The sequence below is a fragment of the Mus caroli genome, unplaced genomic scaffold (assembly GCF_978045245.1).
Source record: "Mus caroli unplaced genomic scaffold, Mus_caroli_1 scaffold_12, whole genome shotgun sequence".
Taxonomy (NCBI): Eukaryota; Metazoa; Chordata; class Mammalia; order Rodentia; family Muridae; genus Mus; species Mus caroli.
In genome coordinates, this window is record NW_028227267.1 from 25,529,921 (window position 1) to 25,550,924 (window position 21,004).

Genomic DNA, 21,004 nt, shown 5'->3' on the forward strand with positions numbered 1-21,004 from the left:
TGTGGCTTCCTGGGCTCCAGTCTTTGTTTTTCTGTGTACAGTTAATGCCCTCTCAGGTGGCCATGTTCACTGTGGGGCCATATGCTCCCTTTTCGGCTAGAGTGACCTTTCATTTCTGGGATCACAGGGCTCCTCCTGAGCTCACTCTCCAGAGTCTCATCTCCCTGTATTAGCGGGTGGCTCCCACCGCAACAGCTCTCACTACACTTAGCTTTTGATCTCTACCCTTGCAGGGCCCAGTTCCTTTGTAGCTCCTGCAGATTACAAGATTATAAATAGGGATTTATTTGAAACTAGTTTTCTCTCAAGAGGATGGTCAGTAACCTAAGTCTTTACTTTCCTGCTTAACTAAATAGTACAGTGATAACTAAAACAAGTGTAGAAGAGGAGGTAAACAGGCTTTTCCTCTCTCATATGTTTTGGTTAGTGAGGTAATTTATTTCCTCTGATGAATTATTTTGATCCCCTGGAGCATCCAGAACTTGACTTTTTCTATGTTGAATTTATAAACTAGATGATTGTTCTTTAATTTTTAAAAAATGGAATCAATCAAGAAGAACGGATATATTCCTTAAGCTAATATCTCTTTTCTTTTATTAAAGGTTAAAACTGCGTATAAGTGTGCATGTGTCTTAAGAGACACGATAAACCCGTACTTACTGCGGAGAATGAAATCAGATGTCAAGATGAGCCTTTCGTTGCCAGATAAGAATGAGCAGGTGTGTGAGTCTGGAGGTGGCTAAGCAGTCATCAAGCATGAGTGTCTGTGTTACTGACTGGGCCTACAGCTCTGGTCCTGGTGCTGTGGACAGGCTGGACTGTCTGGTGACTGCACCCACCTGTGGCATCCTCCTGTGGCTGGAGTTTCCCTCTGTTAACACATGAGCCTGACCCTATAGCTACTGGAAAACATCTCCATGTTCTTTAAGTCCCCGTTCTTTCCTGTAGACATTGTATTATAAGCTCTGGGATACAGCAGTGAGCAAACAGAGTTATGATCATAAACCTCTTAGGTTCCCAAATAAGTAAACAATATGAGGGTGTTTTCAGTAAGTCAAGAGATAAGACATGGTGAAGGAACAGGCTTTCTCTAGTAGATAGTCAGAGGAGACCTTTGATCTGATAATTGTGCTGAGGCCTAAGGAAGGTCAAAGAACAAATTGGGATTTGGATGAAGAACATTATGGTGAAAAGATGGGGTGTTTTGTTAGTACTTGTGGGCCAGCAGAAGTGCCAGGGTGGCTAAAGCTGGGAGCATATGTTGAAGTATTTGGACAGCGTCCACTTGCATACGAGGTTGAGGGACATGAGAAGGGTCTAGGGTGGTCATAGCTAACACTGTGAGCTGGTAAGGTTGCAGTTCTGAGCAGAGATTGGCTTACCTAAACAGCAAGTGGAGACCAGGAAGAAGCAAGCAGCTGAAGCAGTATCAGAAGAGGGAGAAAGAAGAGGAACTAGCTGGGGAGATTGCAGGGGCCCAGGCAGATAGGCTGCAGTGGGTTAGGAGGAGGGACGGTGGGAGCTGACAGAGTCAGGGCAAACAGCTGATTGGGACAAGCCTGGGTGTTCTCAGTGACATCAGTACCAGGTGCTGACTTCGGAAGCAGCTGGCTGGGAGGGCTGTCCCCCTTTCCCTGTAGAGAGCCTAATGAGCAGGGGACTGTCCTGAGGAAGACAGGTAGGTGCTCAGTTCTAGTGCAGAGGTTGAAGGTACTGGACTGGTCTTGTTCACCTACATAAAGTAGATACAAAAGTAGAGCTGTTTTAGGGATGGGAACCAAACCCCTACAGATAGTGGATCTTGATAGCTTCAAGTTGGGTTTTTGTTGGTTTCTATTTGTCTGAATGTGGAGACAAAGATGGCTGCTAGGTGAGTGGCTTGTGAAGCCCCAGGGCATTAGCACAACTATTCGGGGCTCTAGATGGTGCTAGGCAGGGTGTGTGGGGAGATGCCTCTTGGGGCAGACAGTAGAGGGCTGCTGTGAAGAAAGTCAAGCTTTGAGGTAGAGGTTGTAGACTTTGAAGGGACGAAAGACACAAAGTGGGCAGTGTGATGTCATGGAATAACTGACCCCAGTGGGCTGGGAGGGTGGGAGTTGCTCTTAGGGCCTGGTAAACTTAGGAGCCCTTAGAATGGAGGAGTTCTAGGTGAGGTAAAGGTTCCTGCCAAGTCAGCCAAACAGTGTAGGTGAGAGGCCTGGGGGAGAGTCTCTCATCACATTGAGTTGAAATGAAGTGTGACTGTATACTGGGTTCCGAGAAGACTGCCTGTGAGCAGGTGGCTAGTCTGGAGGGATTACTGGGTCATGGGTTGGAACTAGGAGGTGGAGGGCTATGGAGAAGGGAAAACTCTCTTTAGCTGAGAGATGTATCATTGTTGTTAAAATAGTGCGCATTGAACTTCTTAGAAAAGGGAATCTTATTGATAATGTATTTTTTAAAACTCTTTCCTTTTCCCTTGCAGGTCTTATTTTGCCGTCTAACTGATGAGCAGCATAAAGTCTACCAGAATTTCATTGATTCCAAAGCGGTCTACAGGATTCTCAATGGAGAAAATCAGGTTAGCCAGAGAGTAGACCTGAGGAGAGAAAGAAGTCGTTAGGGGGTGGGGGGAGGCAGGAAAGGTCTAGAATGTGCCAGGCTTCGTTCGTTTGTGCCCACGTTGTTCACCCACCTGCTCTCTGTGGAGTGGCTACTGAGTCACAGCCACAGCTGGAGACAGATGTAAAGAAAGGAGCAAGGTCACTGGTGTGAGGGGGAGCCCTGAGTGAAAGCTGGACTCAAGGTGGGGATGTGACCCTAAGTCTTACTGCCCAAGGCTCCTACCTGGCAGGCAGTAGTGCCCAGTACACTGCAGGGTTTTCTCAGAAATTACAACTAAAATTAGATTATCAGGGCATGGTTATCAAGATGCACAAGTTTTATCAGCTTCTCAGTGAGCCTCAAGTCCAGTAAACACTGGCAGACCACTGCCATCTTAGAAACTGGATAAAATTCTGGATCAGATTTCTCAGGTTCTAACTCTTACTTTCCCTGAAAGGAATTTACTTGCTCATTTTAGAATTTGGAAATTATTTTAGACAGTGTAAGTCACACAGATAGGAGAGTTTTGGCTTTCTAGAACACTTCCCACTGTGGAGTGTCCCCAGCGCCTGGCATGAGAGTGTGATGCTGAGATTGCAGTGTCTAGGAGCATCATGGACCAGTGAGGTGTGAGAGCCAGAAGCCGGCATCTGAATTTTACTTAGCTGGACATTGCTGCCACTGGGTCAGTCAGGTGTTTTCTGTGGCCCTTGTGATGTCATTTTGTGAGAACCATAACTGGATCTGCAGCCCTGCCAGAGGTGAGGGTGCTTATTACATAAGAGGACATACTGCTTGCTCCTCTCCACTGTAGGTCTGGTGCATTCCCCAGACTGTGGAAGAAGAACACTGAGGAGGGGGCCTGGCAGTGATGTGGCTCACAGAGCTAGGAAAGCCCAGCCTGCCAGGGTTTGTGGCACACTAAAGAGGACATGTTTTCACACACTGTTCCATAGTGGCATCATCAGCATTCAGCATGACTGTGTCTGTCAGTGCGTCTGTGTGCTAGGTGGATAAGAGGCTAAAGCTGCAGGTTCTTTCACACCCTGCACGTAGTTTCATTGACTTGACATGGAACTTTCCTAGGGCCAAGTAGACAAAGGCCGAGTTGTTCTGTGCAGTGTTTTCAGAACAAGGCTTAGCAGCCCAGTGCATTCGGGTATTGTGCCTTCCCCCTAGCCGGTGCAAGCTTTCATGCCCTTAAATGCATGCTGAGCCTGGCAGCCATGGTCTTCACGCTGCCTATCTGAGCATGTACATCTGAGTCTGTTCAGAAGTCCACTGCCCTCCCCAGGCTGTGTAGTGGCTGCCTGCTCTCCTTACCCTCAGGCGCCTGGACTTTCAGATCCGTCATTTTGACCTGTTCGTCACTTCTCAGAACTTTTCTTTTTTGTTTGCTTTGTTTTTAAATGTTATGTGTATGGGTGTTTTGGCTGCATGTATGTGTGTCTGTGCACTTGTGTGAGCCAGGTGCATATGGAGCCAGAAGAGGGTGTCAGATCACCTGGAACTAGAGTTAGAAGGCTGTGAGCTGCCATGTGGGTGGTGGGACTTGAACCTGTGTACTTTGGAAAAACAACCAGTGCTTTTAACTGTCAAGCCAGCTCTCTGGATCCAACTTTTTAAAAGATTTATTTTATACATATGAATGTTTTGCCCATATGTATGTAGTCTTCGTCATAACATACCTAACTAATGCACGCTTGATACCTATGGAGGTCATCAGATCTCTTGGAACTGGAATTATGGATGGATATGGACCACCATTTGTGCTGGGAACTGAACCTAAGTCCTCTGTGTGAACAACAAGAGCTCTAAACTGCTGAGCCGACTCTTCGGCTCAAGCAGTTTCTTCTTCTTACAAATGAACGATTCAAAACCGCTTAGATCTCCTCAGCTCTCAGCTCTCCCTCACGTGCCTCCAGGGCAGGTGATCGAAGCTGCTCTTTCTATAAGATAGAAAAGGAAAGGCTTAGATTTTCTAGAATCATGTTTAAAAGAAAAACAAGTGAACTGAAAATCATATCTTTTGTTTCATTTGCAGGCCTAAAGTATTTCAATGTGTAGTGAAAATTTGAAAATGAATGAGGGGCAGAGAGGTAGGCATACCTCTGTGAGTTTGAGGCTATCCTAATCTACATAGTGAGGTCCAGGCCAGTGGGCTACATAGTAAGACCATGTCTGGGGGAAGGGGGAGGATTTTACTTTCATTTTTGTATTATATATTTACACTTAGGTATGAGTTTTACTTTTGTAGTCCATCTCAATTCAGACTACCACACCAATGTGCAGCAGTTGCATGTGGGTAGTAGTTAGTGCTGTACTGCATGGGACCAGGTGAGAGAGAGGAAGAGAGATGACAGAAGGGATAACTCCTTGGAGAGCTTTGATCATGTTTGTGGCTGCTCAGATCTTCTTTTGTTACTACAACTGTTGTTTTGTTAAATCTACCATACCCTGAAAAATAGCTTAATTTATGATTCTTCTTTTTTGCTTATATTTTCAAACCAGTCACTGTCTGAATTTTTTAGAAAACCTGAGTAATGTTTTTTTTTTGTTTTTTTTTTTTTTTTGAGCCAGGGTTTCTCTGTGTAGCCCTGCCCATGCTGGAACTTGCTCTGTAGACCAGGCTGGCTTTGAACTCAGAGATCCACCTGCCTCTACCTGAATCATTCTTAAGCTTTTTAATCACCTTGAGACAGGGGCTGTGGCCTAGGGTTTGGGGGGAACAACCCCAGCCTCTAGGCTTTTCTATTCCGTAGTCCAACCCTGGGTATCTCTTCCATTCATGCATTTGTCGTGCATATTTGCTTTCTGATGGAGTAGCGGTAAGTGGACGTTCAGCCTCTGGCTCACACACTAAAAACAAGGCTTTAAGGGTACTTAGACTAGGAGACCTTTGGTTGGTAGGTCAGGGATGTCAGATACACAGTGCTGTGAACTAAATAATCCCTTTCTGTGATGGGGGAAGTTGAATTATCAAAATCAGCTATGACCTTTGTGGACATGTTCAGTACAGTAAAATTGTTTTTTCCAGAGAAGTTGTTCAATCAGGGAAAGAACATGAGTGAAAATGAATTTCTTCCTGCTTGTGTTGCTCTTGAGAAAACCAACTTAAGGAAGAAAAGTGTGGGGACTTATGGTTTTCAGCCCGTGGCCCTTGGTGGGGCCACAGAGCATTGCAGGAAACACAGGTGAGGCGTGAAAACGTCTCACCTCATGGTGGCTGGAAAGCAGGGGCTTGAGAAAGGGAGCTGGGGACAAGAAATGGCTTCCAAGACATACCTCCAGGCCCACTTCCTTCTGCTAGTTCCACCTCCTAATAGGCCATCGAATTATGAAACCGTCAGTGCCATCAGTCTATTGATGAGGTCAGAGCTTTCATGGGCCAGTCACTTCCCAGAAGCACCACATGTCGACGCCATCACACTGGGAATCAGTGCATGTGCAACCTGGGGTGGGACATTCAAGATCCACACTGTTTCTCAGTATTGACGAAGAGAAGAAATCAATGTTAAAATGACTGTAATCCATGTAGTGTGCTCTCTCTTCCTCCTTCCTATTGTTACTCCCCTGTAACAATATGTGTTGTTGTTTTAATCACAGATTTTCTCTGGACTTGTAGCTCTGAGGAAGATCTGCAACCACCCCGACCTCTTCTCTGGCGGTCCCAAGAGTGTCAGCGGCCTTCCAGAGGGTGAACTAGAAGAAGAGCAGTTTGGACACTGGAGACGCTCTGGGAAAATGATTGTTGTTGAGTCTTTGCTGAAAATATGGCACAGGCAGGGTCAGCGGGTGCTGCTGTTTTCCCAGTCCAGGCAGGTGAGTACTTAGGCCTGCTCTCAGGACTGTGACCACAGATGCAAAAGGTAGGCTGTCACCTATTACTGCTGAGGTGGCAGCCATGGGTCCCTTCACAGGAGTAAAAAGGAAAGAAACCTCACAGCTGGATTCTGGCAGCCTAGTGAGGCTGGGATATTTCTAAAAATTAGCACAAATTCTTTGGTAGCTATTAATTCTCTTCCTCAAAGCAAGAAAACCTTTTCAGTATAGGCCCACTGGGGAAGGCACACTGCTTACATACATGGGGAAGCATGTGCTTAGTGTGTTCTTGGTGTGCAGACTGTTTCCCTCATCCACTAACAGATGCTACACATACTGGAAGTGTTCCTGAGAGCCCATAAGTATTCCTATCTCAAGATGGATGGAACCACCACCATAGCATCAAGACAGCCGCTGATTACAAAATACAATGAGGTAACAAGGGATGTGATGGAGGCAAAAAGAACTACAGAGTGTACAGGGAGGAGTGCGCATGTCCACCCTCATAGCCGCTGAGCTAGTGCCTGGCTAGCAGGTGAAGGGGGACATTATCCTTTTGGGTATTTTATTGTGTTTGTTTTTCTTTGGGACAGGGTCTCACTGTGTAATCCTGGCTGTGTAGAACTTGCATTGTAGACTAGGTTGACCACAAACTTGCAGCGATCTACCTACCTCTGTCTCAAAAGAACTGGAGTTCAAAGAACCACACCTAGCGACGGTTGGCCTTTGAGTGTACACTTTCTGGTTTGGGAAGTGGGCATAAAAGATTAAGAAGTGAAATTTGCGAAGAAAATAAACAAACTGGTGAAGCATAGCCAGTGAGAATGTCTGTGTGTGTTTGCACTTTACACAATTATTAAAAAAAAAAATCAGTATAATTAATAAAAGTAGGAGCTCTGGCATGAGGACTTGACTCACAGAGGATTCTGGGTCATGTAGTTTGGGGGTGTGGGTAAGCCGCAGAGCCCAGGGTAGGACCTGTGTTGGGGAGTAAAGAGCTATCGCAGCTCTCAGTTCTGCCCACTCCGTTGTGCATCTTTCTGTAGGACACGTCCATCTTTGTCTTTCTTCTGACCACACGGGTGGGTGGCTTAGGAGTGAACCTGACCGGTGCCAACAGAGTCATCATCTACGACCCAGACTGGAATCCAAGCACCGACACTCAGGTCTGTCTTCCCTGAAGAGAAGGTACCTACAGAAGGACAGCTTCTCAGTGGCAGTTTTCCTCAGTCTCTCTGATGCTGTACCTGGCTTCATGAGCAGTCTGCGTGGTGATCATGTTCTGCTCTCTTACCCCTGTGGCCTGGGGGAGCCCCACTGGCTCTCCACAGCATCCATCACAGCTCTGCTGTGAAAGGTGCTCAGTGTCAGAAACGTCTTGCACTCACGCCATCTTGGTTGTGACTCTCACCCACTTGCATAGGCCTCAAGTGCACATTTCTTAGAATTCTGACTAGGGGAGAAGGCCGTGATCAGTCACTACTTTCCCTTAGTTGGCTGTTGTTAAATCTCTCTGCCACAGGCCCGGGAGCGAGCATGGAGGATAGGTCAGAAGAAGCAGGTGACTGTCTACAGGCTTTTGACGGCTGGGACCATTGAGGAAAAGATCTACCACCGGTCAGTACAGATGGCTGCTGGGCTTCATATCCTAACCTATAGTTTTCTGGAAGAAGGGTTTTTATTATTTCCAAGTGTGGATTGAAAAGATCCTTCATCTTAGAGGAATAATTACTATAACTTAAAGAATATCAGAATATTTTGTTGGTTTTTTTTTTGCCATTAAAATATATTTTGATCCATTAACTCTTTTTTGTTTGCTTATTTGTTTTGTTTTGTTTTGTTTTGTTTTTTTGAGACAGGATTTCCTTGTGTAGCTGTTGGCAGACCTACAACTCACTCTGTAAACCGGGTAGCCTCAAAGAGATCCTGCCTCTGCCTCCCAAGTGCTGGGATTAAAGGCAGGCACTACCACAGCTAACCTTACTGTGTTTTAAAATATCTGAACCTAGTAATTATTGTCCCCTAATCTAAGCCAGGGACTCTTTATACATAAATTTGAAGTTGTCTTGTGAGGAAAACATTCTGACTTACTGTAGTGTCACTTCCTTGAGAAGTGACAGAAGTGAGGACAGTTTATTCAGAGACCCTTGGAGAGGTTTCAGCGTGTGACCCTTCCTCTTGTAACTAGGCAACAGTAACTGCAGGGAGAGTCCAGGCATTTCAGCTTTTCCTGTGCCCCTCAGACTCCATTCTTGCCCTATCCCAGCGCTTACATTGGCACCAAGCTGTTCCAGAACTATTTTGTGTCCTTGTAGGCTGGTGATGAGGTGCATCTTGTGAGAAAGGGTTAACTGAAGCACAGGGGATAGGAGGGAGTGTTGTTGCTTTGTGTCAGTGCCTGTGTGAAAAGGGCAGTATTTGACCTTAAGCACCAAAGAGCCAGCAGGTGGGGGTTGGGGAGCAGAACAAGTGAGGGCTATACAAAGCAGTGACCCGCATCCACAAGAGGGCACTGAGCAGGGCAGGACGGCCTTGGCCCATGAATCAGGGAGTCTGATTGGCTCCTTACAGCCTGTAGAGTTTGGGGTACATAAATGTAAAAGGTGGGTTTTGAAATGTGATTGGTTTTGGAGGTAAAACAAAACTCATTGGATGTAAATAATAAGATATCATTTCTAATTGAAAATTTATAAAACTTGGGAAACCACCTGATATATTATGTATGTTTGAGTTGTAATTTCCCATGGCTGAAGGTTTGGGGGCTTTTTAATTATTCATAGATCTACTGTTAGTTATTATCTCTCTCACATTAAAAAAAAAAAAAAACAAAAACAAAAACCTTTATTTTCATGTATGGGTGTTTTGTGTGCCTGTGTCTGTGCACCTTATGCATGCAGTACCTGGAGAGGCCAGAAGAGGGCATTATATTCCCTGGGACTGGAGCTACATAAAGGTGGTTGTGAGCTGCTCTGTGGGCGCTGGGAATTGAACCCAGGTCTTCTGGAAGAGCAAACAGTACTCTTAACTACCGAGCCATCTCTTCAGCCCCATCTCTCATGTTTTGTAACTGAAATTTTGAGGTATAGGTAAACATAGTTTCATATCAATGTGATTTTATCTTTTTAGACAAATCTTCAAGCAATTTTTGACAAACAGAGTGCTAAAAGACCCAAAACAAAGGCGCTTTTTCAAATCCAACGATCTCTATGAGCTGTTCACTCTGACCAGTCCCGACGCCTCCCAGGGCACTGAGACAAGTGCTATTTTTGCAGGTATTACATTAAGTCATTTAACTTAATCAGCTGCATAAGAATTCTGCAGAGTAACATTAGCTGTGTTCTCCCTGTTACAGGAACTGGCTCCAGTATTCAGACACCCAAATGCCATTTAAAAAAAAAGACTTCGCCAGGCCTGAGAACAGATCCCAAATGCAAGAAGGCCCCTGCTTCTAACATACCTGCAAATGCTGCCACCCTGATTGGAGAAAAACCTAAGGCGGCGGGAGCTACAGGACGAAGTGTCACTTCTGGAGAAAGTGGTCCTTTCAAAGGCGACCATGACACAAATGGGAACAGAGCTAGCAGTGTTGCTTTTGGAGAAGAGACAGATGCAGGGTCCACACTGGAGCATCTCTCAGTGATGAGTGGAGATGGGAAGCATTCAGACTCTCCAACAGTTAACCACACATCCAGGCCACCAGTGGAGGCGAGCACCAGTGAGAAGCAGGGTTCTTCCTATGAAGGGGAGTGCTGCCAGGCTCAGACAGAACCCGTTCGCATGAGTGAACAAATGGAAGGTCAGTTTTGTAAGTACAAATCCAAAAGGAAACATGATGCGTCTGAGGAAGAGACCACGGAGAAATGTCCACAGCCCAAGCGAAAGGCCAAGAACTCCAAGCACTGCAGAGATGCTAAGTTTGAGGGAACGCGAGTCCCGCACCTGGTGAAGAAAAGGCGGTACCGCCAGCAAACCAGTGAGCAGGAGGGCGGAGCCAAGGACCGGAGCAGCGATGATTATGTGTTGGAAAAGCTTTTCAAAAAATCAGGTAATGGTTCTTGTGACTCTCACCTGGGTGCTAGGAAAGCAAGCGTGGGAGCCGTGTCTAACATGGTAATGTTTAACTATGGAGCTGACATTTTGGGTATTGTATTTATCCCCCTCCTTAAAGACCAGAGAGTTTGAAATTTTAGGAAACAATAATATGTAACATATGGCCACTGATAGTAGATCAGTTACCGCAAATAATCCAGTGCTGCCTGCACACGTTAGTAGGCAGTTTCCTTTTTGCTGTATTTATATGCTTTTCTAACTACAGGAGGTTAGAGAAACAGGTCATGGGAGAGAGGCAGGAAGGACTCATGATAGGGGCAGGCGGAAAGAAGCTGATGGCCAGGAAAGAGGAAAGAGAAGCATTAGAGAAATCAACTAACAGTTGCTGAGACAGTGAAAGTCAGCAAGTCCTGCTCAGCTTTGGTGCCTCCTGAGTGTCCTCCTCCTCGTCTTTGCTGCGCGGTGATGACAGTGGTGGCCATTGTTTCCAAGGATTCCTGAGTCAGGGTGTTCTGTTTGGGCAGGCAGGTGTATGCGTTGCTTCAGAAAACTCTGTCAAAGAAATTAGCATGAAGAGCATGAACTCTGCTGTAGCCTTTATGCTTTTATGGCAGCATTAACAGTTTTCAGCATTTCCTTTGTCATTCACATGCATATGTAAAGTAAATACGCCTACAGCTATACATGCAAGTGCGTGAGTGTACAATAGATGCATACATTCTTCTCTGTCTCTCCCCATCTGTGGTAAGAACCATATGATTCCTGTAAGGATGGAGCAGCGTTTACTCTCCCACAGTGCAGCAGCTGGAATATGACACAGTGTGCATGTGAGGCAGTAGTGCCAAGCGGCCACCCAAGGATAGTGATCTCAGATGAGAGACAGGTGAGCTGAGCTTGCCACTTACTGCCTTGAAAAACATGAGGGGGGTCCAGATGGAGCCCTGGACAGAAATCCAGGGAGAGCTAGGTGCTGGAGTTTATACAAGAGAGTGGTGGAAAGAGCAGCAAGATTATCCTCCTGCAGATGGGCTGTTTTGGAGCTCAGCTGGACATTGGTTAGCACATCCTGCAATGGAAGCCATGTGAGGCTGCAGAAAGGAGGGCGGGGACAGTACCTGTGCACACTAGGCAGCCTGGTGCCTTAGCTGTTCTGCTTCCCCTGAACTCTTACAGACTGGATAGTCGACACTGGGCAAGACAGAGTGTACGAGGCTTTGCATCAAATCAAATACAAAAATTATCGGGCATAGAAAGAGTCAGGAAAATGGGATTCACAGTGAGGGAATAAATTGGAACTGACACACGGGTGGAGGAATTAGCACAGACATTAAATAACTATAACTGTTCTATATATTCAAAAGAGGCATAAAAGATGTACACATGCATTAATGAACTTATGTGAAGGTGTAATAGCTGGTGTGAAAAATGACTTGTAGGAGATGGAGCATGCTAGACATAACCAGAGAAAATATTAGTGCAAAGAGTAACATAATAAGTCACAGAAGCAAAAACTGTGGGACGGCAACAGTCAACAGCCTCATGTAGTGTAATTGAGGTCCTGAGCAAGAAGGGAGAGGAGGGGAGTATATCAGTGTGAAAGAGATGCTGGGCAACAGTGTTTCAAACTAGAGGAAAGCTATATATCCCCACATTCAAGAAACTAAGTAACCCTAGCCGGAAAAGGAGTGAAAAACATACCAAAATATAATAATAAATGGGCCAAGGCAGGTGGTGGAGAGAAACGCTCATGTGAAGAGCGTGAGTGGGGAAGAGTCTAGAAACAAAGTCTGAGCCTTGGGAATCCTTAGAACAAAGCAGGGCTGTTGTTACAGCTCTATTTCTTGCCTACATAAATAATGAGAAGCCAGATAACATCATTAACCCCAGCCCTTGGGAGGCAAAGACTAGTGGACTCTGAGCTCCAGGCCAGACCGAGCTGCAGAGAGACCCTGTCTCAGGTGACCAGGTAGGTAGGTGGTTCTCGGGCTGCTGGCAGGATTACAGTTGCTGGAGTGAAAGTCTAGGACAAGGAATGTTAGGATGTCTTCGCTGTAAACGGAGCTAACAGTTTTGCTTGAAATTCTTGGGGATGTCTGGGAGAGGGGTGAGGCCCCACCCAAAAGGTCTTACATATCAGTCCTCAAGCTGGGGCCCGAGTTATTAATCACAAAATAGAAGTGCACCAAAGAAGTACTCAGCGTGTCAGCAACCGTACAGCAAGGGTTGGTTGGCTGCAATTTTGCTTCTCAGCAGGAGAGGTCGAAGTCAGGATTGGGAGGATGGGTGGTCGGGGAGTTCCTTCCTCTTCAGTTGTTCCCTAAATTCTCTTTCTGTCTGTCCTGACTCCCACAGGCTTCTTAGGTTAATTTGCATTTATTTTGTTAGTGAAATTGAATAAAATGTATATATGCACTCTTTTTGTTATAGGTGAGTTGTTTTTGTGTGTGGAGTTTCCCCATTGTTTACCCTTTACCTGCTGTGTAACAGGAAGGTTATATATAGGTTTAGTTTATATTTCATTCTCTCCTGGGTTTACTGCTTTGTTTTGTCGTTGAGTCTCTAGAGTCCTCTAGCTTTGTATCCATTACAACTTCAAAAGAGAGGGGACTGGAGCTGTATTGATCAATGGCAGAATACTTGTCTAGCATGCATGAAGCCTTGGGTGTCCCATCTCTAGCCCAGAAAACCAAAGAAAGGGGGTGGGGGAGAGGGAGGCAAAGGAAGGGGAATAAAGGAAGACCCAAACTAAGGAAAGCTGTGCTACCTTCCGTCACACCGTGATTCTTTGTTGTTATTTACTAGCCAGCGATGCTAGCAGACTGCTCTCCATCGATACAGTAGAAATGAGTGTTTCCGCATTAAGAGTCTGGAGCTGGGGTAAAGCGCGTGTTTTATTAGGGAAATCCCTGGTTTGGGGAATGGCTTTTCAGGTATGGGTAATGAAGTTTGTCAAAGGCGTTTTCACTATAGAGACAGCAGTGGTTGATATTGAAAAGAGCATCACAAAGCTTATTAATCCATTATTAGATAATGGCTTAGTTAACATTAACCAACCCTGAATCCCCATGACTTATCTGCATCATCTGTAATCCCTTTTTGCTATTGGTTTCTATTCAAATTGCCACAAAGGTGTACAAATATTCCTATAGTGATTGGCCTTTTTCCAAAGATAGCTTCTCTTTTGACTTTATTCCATAAATTTTTCTTTTTCTTAACCTTGAGTTGTTCATCTTGCTACTTATCTAGTAATCCAGGATTCTTATTTATTAACAGGGATCTATAGTTGATCTATCTAGTCAGTACTTCATTATTTTATTTTTTATTTTATTTTTTTAGGTATTTTCTTCATTTACATTTCCAGTGCTATCCCAAAAGTCCCCCATACCCTCCCTCCCCCACTCCCCTACCCACCCCATTATTTTATTTTATTTTATAATTTTCTTCTAATGCTTTTGTTTTTGTTATATTTTGGTGAGGTTTTGGAAGCATAATTATTTCCTTGTATTTATGTCTAGTTAGAAATTTATTTTATTTTTATCCTCACTTTAGTTTAATGTTATTATTTGTTTGTTTATCTTTGGGTGTATCATTGTGTGTCCCATGTTGAATTTCCCATCCTTCTGCAGTAGCCTCTCAGGAGCTGGGGTTACAGGCACGCTACACCTTGCATTGCTCTTCCTTTTTACTGATGCAGATACTCAGGGAAGTAAACTTTCCGCTGACTGTTCTAGTAAGTGTATTCTAGGGACAGTCCCATGAAGGTTAATTTGCTTGAAATTCTTATTTCTGCTTTATATTTTCACTTTGAAGGGTTTATTAATATTTTAATTTTCTCACAGTATAGCTAGGAAGAGATTAAAAGTTAAGACAAGGATAATTTATAACTGTTCCTTGTAGGGTAGTGGCAAGTGTGAACAGAATTTGTGAGGTTCTCAAGTCACTGCTACCACCCAAAAAATAGCAGCTAAAAGTGTTGTGAAACAAGTATTACACTGTGTAGTATTTATTTCAGTGTGTAATATTGCTGTGTAGTATTATAATGTATAGTATTTCAGTGTATAGTATTACTGTACATAGTATGACAGTGTGTGGTGTTCCAGTGCATAGTATTACTGTGTGCAGTATTTCAGTGCACAGTGTTACAGTGTGTAGTATTATAATGTGTGGTATGACAGTGTGTAGTATTATAATGTGTCGTATGACAGTGTGTAGTATTCCTGTGCATAGTATTACAGTGTGTAGTATTTCAGTGCAGAGGAATTACTGTGCGTTTTATTATAATGCGTAGTATTACTGTGTGTAGTATTACAGTATGTAGTATCCTGGTCATTCTCTCCTTACTCTCGCTAGTGGGCGTCCACAGCGTCGTGAAGCATGATGCCATCATAGATGGGTCCAGTCCAGATTATGTGCTGGTGGAAGCAGAAGCCAACCGAGTGGCTCAGGACGCCTTGAAAGCTCTGAGGCTTTCTCGTCAGCAATGCCTGGGGGCAGCGTCTGGTGTTCCCACCTGGACTGGCCACAGGGGGATTTCTGGTGCACCAACAGGAGTAAAGTAAGAGACCACTCCCCAACATGCTTGCAAGGAGTTCCAGTGGTTGAAGCTAGCTGCACAGTCAAGGCAGGCCAAGGCTTGTTCTCTGTGGGACAAGAAGTTCCCTCGGGGTCATTGTGTTGGGCAGGCCTGAGTGACTTGGGAAAGTCCTGTTGTCTTTCTTCCCTTTTATCTCCTGCTTTCTAGAGATAACTTTTCTAGGGAAGAAGTGGTCAGTTTTTGCTTGAGAGATGATGTTTAAAATAGGGAGAATTAGGAGGGGGTAGAAGATGGCTCAGTGATTAAGAGCACTGACTACTCTTCCAGAGGACCTGGGTTCAGTTCCTAGCACCCACAAGACAGTTCATAACTGTCTGTAACTTCAGGTTCCAACACACTCACACAGACATACATGCAGGCAAAACACCAAGTATTTAAAAAATAATAGTGAGAAATATAAATAGTGACAATGTTAGTAAGACAATTAAAATTAGCCAGTCTATAGCTATCAGTAATTATTATGCAATTATAATATTAGCATATTATTGTGTAATTATTATCCAGGATGCTTTCTCACATCCAGTGTTGAAAGAGCATGTTGAGTGGATCCCACAAGAGCGGAGTGTAACAGTCAAGGCGGTAGAGCAGGAGTGTGGGAATCTGACGGCAGCAGTTTTCCCAGGAAGAGGCTAGTTGTTGAGAGTACCTTGTCCTCTGATGCAGCACCTGACATCCTTTCTGCCTGATTGATTCTCTTTCTTATTCAGGAATAGGTTCGGTCAGAAAAGGAACTCCAGCCTCCCTGTGCAGCGTCCTTCATCACTAACAGAAAAGACTCAGGTAACAGGGTAGCCTGGCTGCCTTTCATGTTGAGATTTGTGTGGATGGCCAGGAGAATGTCACTTAGGTGTGAGGATGAAGATGTTGTCACTGATGTGGTGTCATTTGATACTTGAAGGCCCAGAGCTGTGTTGTACTTTCATTTGAATCTAAGGGTCTGCTTATTTCCTAGAGCACAGAATCTCAGCAGATTCTCTGCCCAGTCCTTAGAAAATGAATAAATGAATGTGCACAGCCACCTATCTGGAGGAAGAGGAGCTGTGTCAGCTTTAGAAAGACCACCCTCTAAACGAAATGGCCAGAGAGCCTTCTTGAGTGTCGGGCAAACAGCACTCTGTCTTTCTGACTGAGGATATGTGAATGCTCATGCGTGAAGACGCCCAGGTTAAGGCTCCAGTTTTAGCTTCATGTGAACTCCTTTGAGAACAGACACTTTCCAGTCTGCCGAGTTCTGGCTTTCAGCAGCAGGAGTCTAAGGTGCTTTCCAGGTTAGGTCTGTTGTTTTAAGGAAGCACATGCAATACAGGGTGGCAAAGGAAGAAAGCGACAGCTGCTCCTTATCCCATAGCCCAGGCACTGCCTACAGGCATGGTCTCCCTCTGCTCCCTGCTCTCACACTCGGGTCCAGGAGACGGCTTCGTTCTCTTCTCCCTGCTTATTTCTTTAGGAGGTACCCACTATAAATGGGTAGATTCACATCCACATTTCCTCTACCTTGGCATTGGATGGCGTCCACGTCTTCTCCCGCATCTCACCATACACATGGCAGTTGAGTTATTCCGAGGGTCCTCACAGCCTTTGGGGAAGTAGTGGACTAATCTGGAAGTCTGCTCTGTTAACATGCAGTCTCCTTTCTCTAGAACAACATGAAAAAGGAGGGGAAAGCTTACACCCCTGAGCACTTCAGTGGCAAAGAAGATGGAGCATCCTTGTCTGGAGCGCCCAGTTCCTCCTCCCTCTTGGCCAGAATGCGAGCAAGAAACCACATGATTTTGCCGGAGCGCTTAGAGAGTGACAGTGAGCATCTCGCTGAGGCTGCCGCCGTGCCTCCCTGCGGCACAGAACATGACGACCTTCTGGTGGACATGAGGAACTTCATTGCTTTCCAGGCCCAGGTGGATGGCCAGGCCAGCACTCAGGAAATCCTGCAGGAGTTTGAGTCCAAGCTGTCCGTGGCGCAGTCCTGTGTCTTCCGAGAACTGCTGAGAAATCTGTGCAATTTCCACAGAACTCCTGGTGGTGAAGGGATTTGGAAGCTGAAGCCAGAGTACTGCTAACAGCGATGCTCCCTAAACTCTTTCAAATGGAAAGCTCGGCTCACCGAGCCTGTGATTAGTGTTCGTGGTGTGTGTGTGTGTGTGTGTGTGTGTGTGTGTGTGTGCGCGCGCGCGCACGCACGTGAATGACTGCACTTGGTGTTTACTATGTCATCTACCTCAAGACTAAAACTTGAAGAAGAAAATAATTGGAGGGTTTTTGTTTTGTTTGTTTTGGTGGCACTGTGAATTAAGTTATAAAACCAGGGACCTAACAGTTGTTTAATGGAGCAAATACGTTACTTAACCCAAAAGATGTTGTCAGGGAGCACACTGTATTTAAGAACACATCTCGGTTCTTCGTATGGTGCTGGGCATATGTCTTCTCTTTATCCACCCCATCTCATAAGTTACTTCACAGTATCCGATAATCTTAGTACCTTGATACAGCATGACCCACTGGTTACATACAGAAAGACACTTGCTATCTGTCAAATCATTAATTACATATAAATAATTCTTCATAGTACTTTTAGATTAGCAGGCTTGGGTTTTGTTGTTTGTTTGTTTTAAATGTTGCTGAAGACAGACTCTGGTGCCTTGCACATGCTCAGTGTGTGCTTTACCACCAAGTTCCTTCCCAGTTCATACATATGTGTCAAAGTAGGAAGTCTGGTTTTTCTTCACTGTCATCATTATCTAAAGATGGCGGATGGGGTTTGTTTAAATAGGTCAGTCAGTTCTAAACTTTAGTACTTGGCTTAGAAGGAAGTCACAACACCCGTTCGTTTATTTATTTTTTGTTCCAGTGATCAGCCTACAGGAAATGCTATTGCCCTTGTCCTCAGGCTGACTACCAACCTGACTCACTAACATGAAACATTTGTGCTGTGCCTGTGATGTCTAAGATCGAAGTTATACTGAGCTAGAGAATCTTGTATAGACACTTTTTGTTTGTTTGTTTGTTTGGAGACAGGGTTTCTCTGTATAGCCCAGGCTGTCCTGGAATTCACTTTGTAGACCAGGCTGGCCTCAAACACAGAAATCTGCCTGCCTCTGCCTCTGCTGGGACTAAAGGCGTGCGCCACCACGCCTGGCTGTATAGACACTCTTAACTGTCGAAAGTTACCTACCACGCAGTCAGGAAGGGATACGAGTTCCACCTCTGTCACTGACCTGCCCAGCCTGGGAAGGTTGCATCTGTAAACATGGTTCTCCAGCCTAGCTGGGAGAAGCTTAGAGAGCAGCGCTCTAGGTTAGAGTACGTTGTAACAGTAGACACCTTTATACATTGAGCTGCAATCTGATTTCTTTGAACATTAAATACTTTGTGCGGTATAAATAGATTTAATGTATTAAACATATTAAATAATTACAAATAAAAGATTTAAAAATACTGGCTTTTCCTGTATTGTCACTGTTAGAAATCCTTCAAGCACTCCTGCCTCCCCAGCCTGTGCATTCCAGAGCTCTGTGCAGTTGCCCAGGCATTGGCATGGCTCCTGGCATGGGTTACTCCTTCTCCTCTGTGTTTTCCCTGGACCCACGGCTGCCCAGCTGAAAATTGTTTCTCAACCTCCCTGCAGGTGTGGCCCCATGACAGTTCCAGGCAGTGAGATGCTGGAAGCTTCCACAGAGGCATGGTGTGCATGCCCTGCAGGTGTGGCCCCATGACAGTTCCCTGATTTCCTGGTCAGGATGTCTGAGAGCCTTGGGCGTCTCCTGGCATTTCAGGAGAGAGTGGATGGTCTACTAGTCAAGAACAGCTGTCTTTGACCAGATACTTTGGAGTGAAATAAATGAAGTGTTATTTAATACTGTTTTAACATCTAATTGGTGTAATGTATGTAACACACTAATGCTGTAAGTTTCCTGTGTATCTCACGTTCACACTATGCAGGTCTTTTCACTTATGTACCTCTGCTTTCGCTGACCTGCTGATCTCCAAACCCATCACAGGCTCACTTTCCCCAGGCTTGCCCACAGCAACTAGTTTCCATCTTGGTACATTGTTTTAAAATTAGTCTTGTTTCATAAAATAACCTTACTTTAATTTGAATTTCCCTGATTCAACGCCAGACAGAATACCATATTCACCTAGTTTCCTCAATATAAATGAAAGACAGTTATGAAAGAGGCAAGAACGAAAAGCCATTCTGGGCTAGTCCATCATCCGCCACCACTCCAAATGCCAGCTTCAACTCATCGAAGTGCACTGCAAGGCTGACGTCAGACCCCGTGTCTGTCTGTTCCCTCACACTCTGCACGCTGACGTTTGTCACCTGTGGGAAAGTCCATTTTCCTTTTTTTTTTAATTTTTAATATTTTTTATTACATATTTTCCTCAATTACATTTCCAATGCTCTCCCAAAAGTCCCCCATAGCGCCCCCCACTTCCCTACCCACCCATTCCCATTCTTTTGGCCCTGGCATTCCCCTGTATTGGGGCATATAAAGTTTGCAAGTCCAATGGGCCTCTCTTTCCAGTGATGGCCGACTAGGCCATCTTTCGATACATATGCAGCTAGAGACAAGAGCTCCGGGGTACTGGTTAGTTCATCATGTTGTTCCAACTATAGGGTTGCAGATCCCTTTAGCTCCTTGGGTACTTTCTCTAGCTTCTCCATTGGGAGCCCTGTGATACATCCAATAGCTGACTGTGAGGATCCACTCCTGTGTTTGCTAGGCCCCGGCATCGTCTCACAAGAGACAGCTATATTTGGGTCCTTTCAGCAAAATCTTGCTAGTGTATGCAATGGTGTCAGCGTTTAGAAGCTGATTATGGGATGGATCCCTGGATAGGGCAGTCTCTAGATGGTCCATCCTTTCATCACAGCTCCAAACTTTGTCTCTGTAACTCCTCCATTTTCCTTTTTATCTCATCCTCTGTGTCTTATTTTTGTGCATTTCCTGTTCCGAGCAAATGATAGAATTAGCTTATTAGATCCCACTGAAGTGTTGCTCTTTTGGCCGGGATTGCATTAGTTTGCCCATTAATTGGAAGATAATAGACTTCTTTATAATTAATATAATTTTCCCATTAGTATTATGAGAGGCCTAATTTTATTGCTTGGGTAACATTCCTCATAAGGGTCTTCACAGTTTTATATTAGCTTCGTTCTAGATGTTTTACAGAATTTTTGTTTAGGATTTTTAAGGATCTTTTACTTTCACATAAAAAAAAAGTGGAGATGCTTGACTCATTCCTGTATCACCTCTGTGTTGCTTATCACTGGAAGCGTTTACATTCAAAGCTGCTACATTCAGTTTTTTAATATCCTGCGGTCATGATGCAATCTTGTGAATGGCCTTGTTAGTTACAATGTGGTTTGGATGGGAAGTGTCCCACCTGTAGACTCACGTCTTTGAACATGTGGTTCCTAGCTCATGATGCTCTTTTGGACCTCCTGATGGCTGCTATGACAGACTGTGTCACTTGTAATGTGAGCCAAAAATAAACCCTTCTTTCCTTAGGTTCTTTTGTCTGGGTATTTTGTCAGCAATAAGGTAAATGACTAAATGTAATTATACAGAGATAGGTATTTTCCTAACATTTGAAAACCGTAGATCATTCCCTCCTTCCTGATTTATACATTTATAAAGCCACCAATCCACCATTATGTCCCATGTCCATATAATCATGGGAATGTGTCTGAACTCTATATTTTGTTAACTTTGTCCATTCATCTTTACCAATAAACCATTTTTAATCATGTAGGTTTCTAATTGGCTGTCAAAAATTGTAGAGCAACTCTTGGATCTTTGTTCTGTATATATTAGATCATCTTGTCACATTGGGATTTTGTGATTACAATGAATGAACAGATTTGTTGAGGATTATTTATGATGCTGGGTCCCGTGCATCTCTGAATAAGCCATAGCTACGTATTTTTATTACATGTTTATAAAGAAATAATTG

At 44.5% G+C, this 21,004-nt stretch overlaps 1 protein-coding gene across 3 annotated transcripts in view; it reads left to right on the forward strand.

The window, feature by feature from the left end:
- The window catches only part of Ercc6 (ERCC excision repair 6, chromatin remodeling factor), a 65,869-nt gene extending 46,624 nt beyond the window's left edge, over positions 1–19,245 (forward strand). For all 3 annotated transcript variants that reach the window (XM_021182209.2, XM_021182211.2, XM_021182210.3), the window contains exons 11-21: positions 603–719; positions 2,465–2,560; positions 6,190–6,405; positions 6,730–6,840; positions 7,452–7,571; positions 7,928–8,022; positions 9,532–9,677; positions 9,758–10,450; positions 14,806–15,010; positions 15,757–15,829; positions 16,690–19,245. In XM_021182209.2, coding sequence (XP_021037868.1) covers positions 603–719; positions 2,465–2,560; positions 6,190–6,405; positions 6,730–6,840; positions 7,452–7,571; positions 7,928–8,022; positions 9,532–9,677; positions 9,758–10,450; positions 14,806–15,010; positions 15,757–15,829; positions 16,690–17,106 — 2,289 coding nt within the window. In that variant the 3' untranslated portion in view covers positions 17,107–19,245. The remainder of the gene's footprint in view (positions 1–602; positions 720–2,464; positions 2,561–6,189; positions 6,406–6,729; positions 6,841–7,451; positions 7,572–7,927; positions 8,023–9,531; positions 9,678–9,757; positions 10,451–14,805; positions 15,011–15,756; positions 15,830–16,689) is intronic.
- Positions 19,246–21,004: the final 1,759 nt, after the last annotated feature.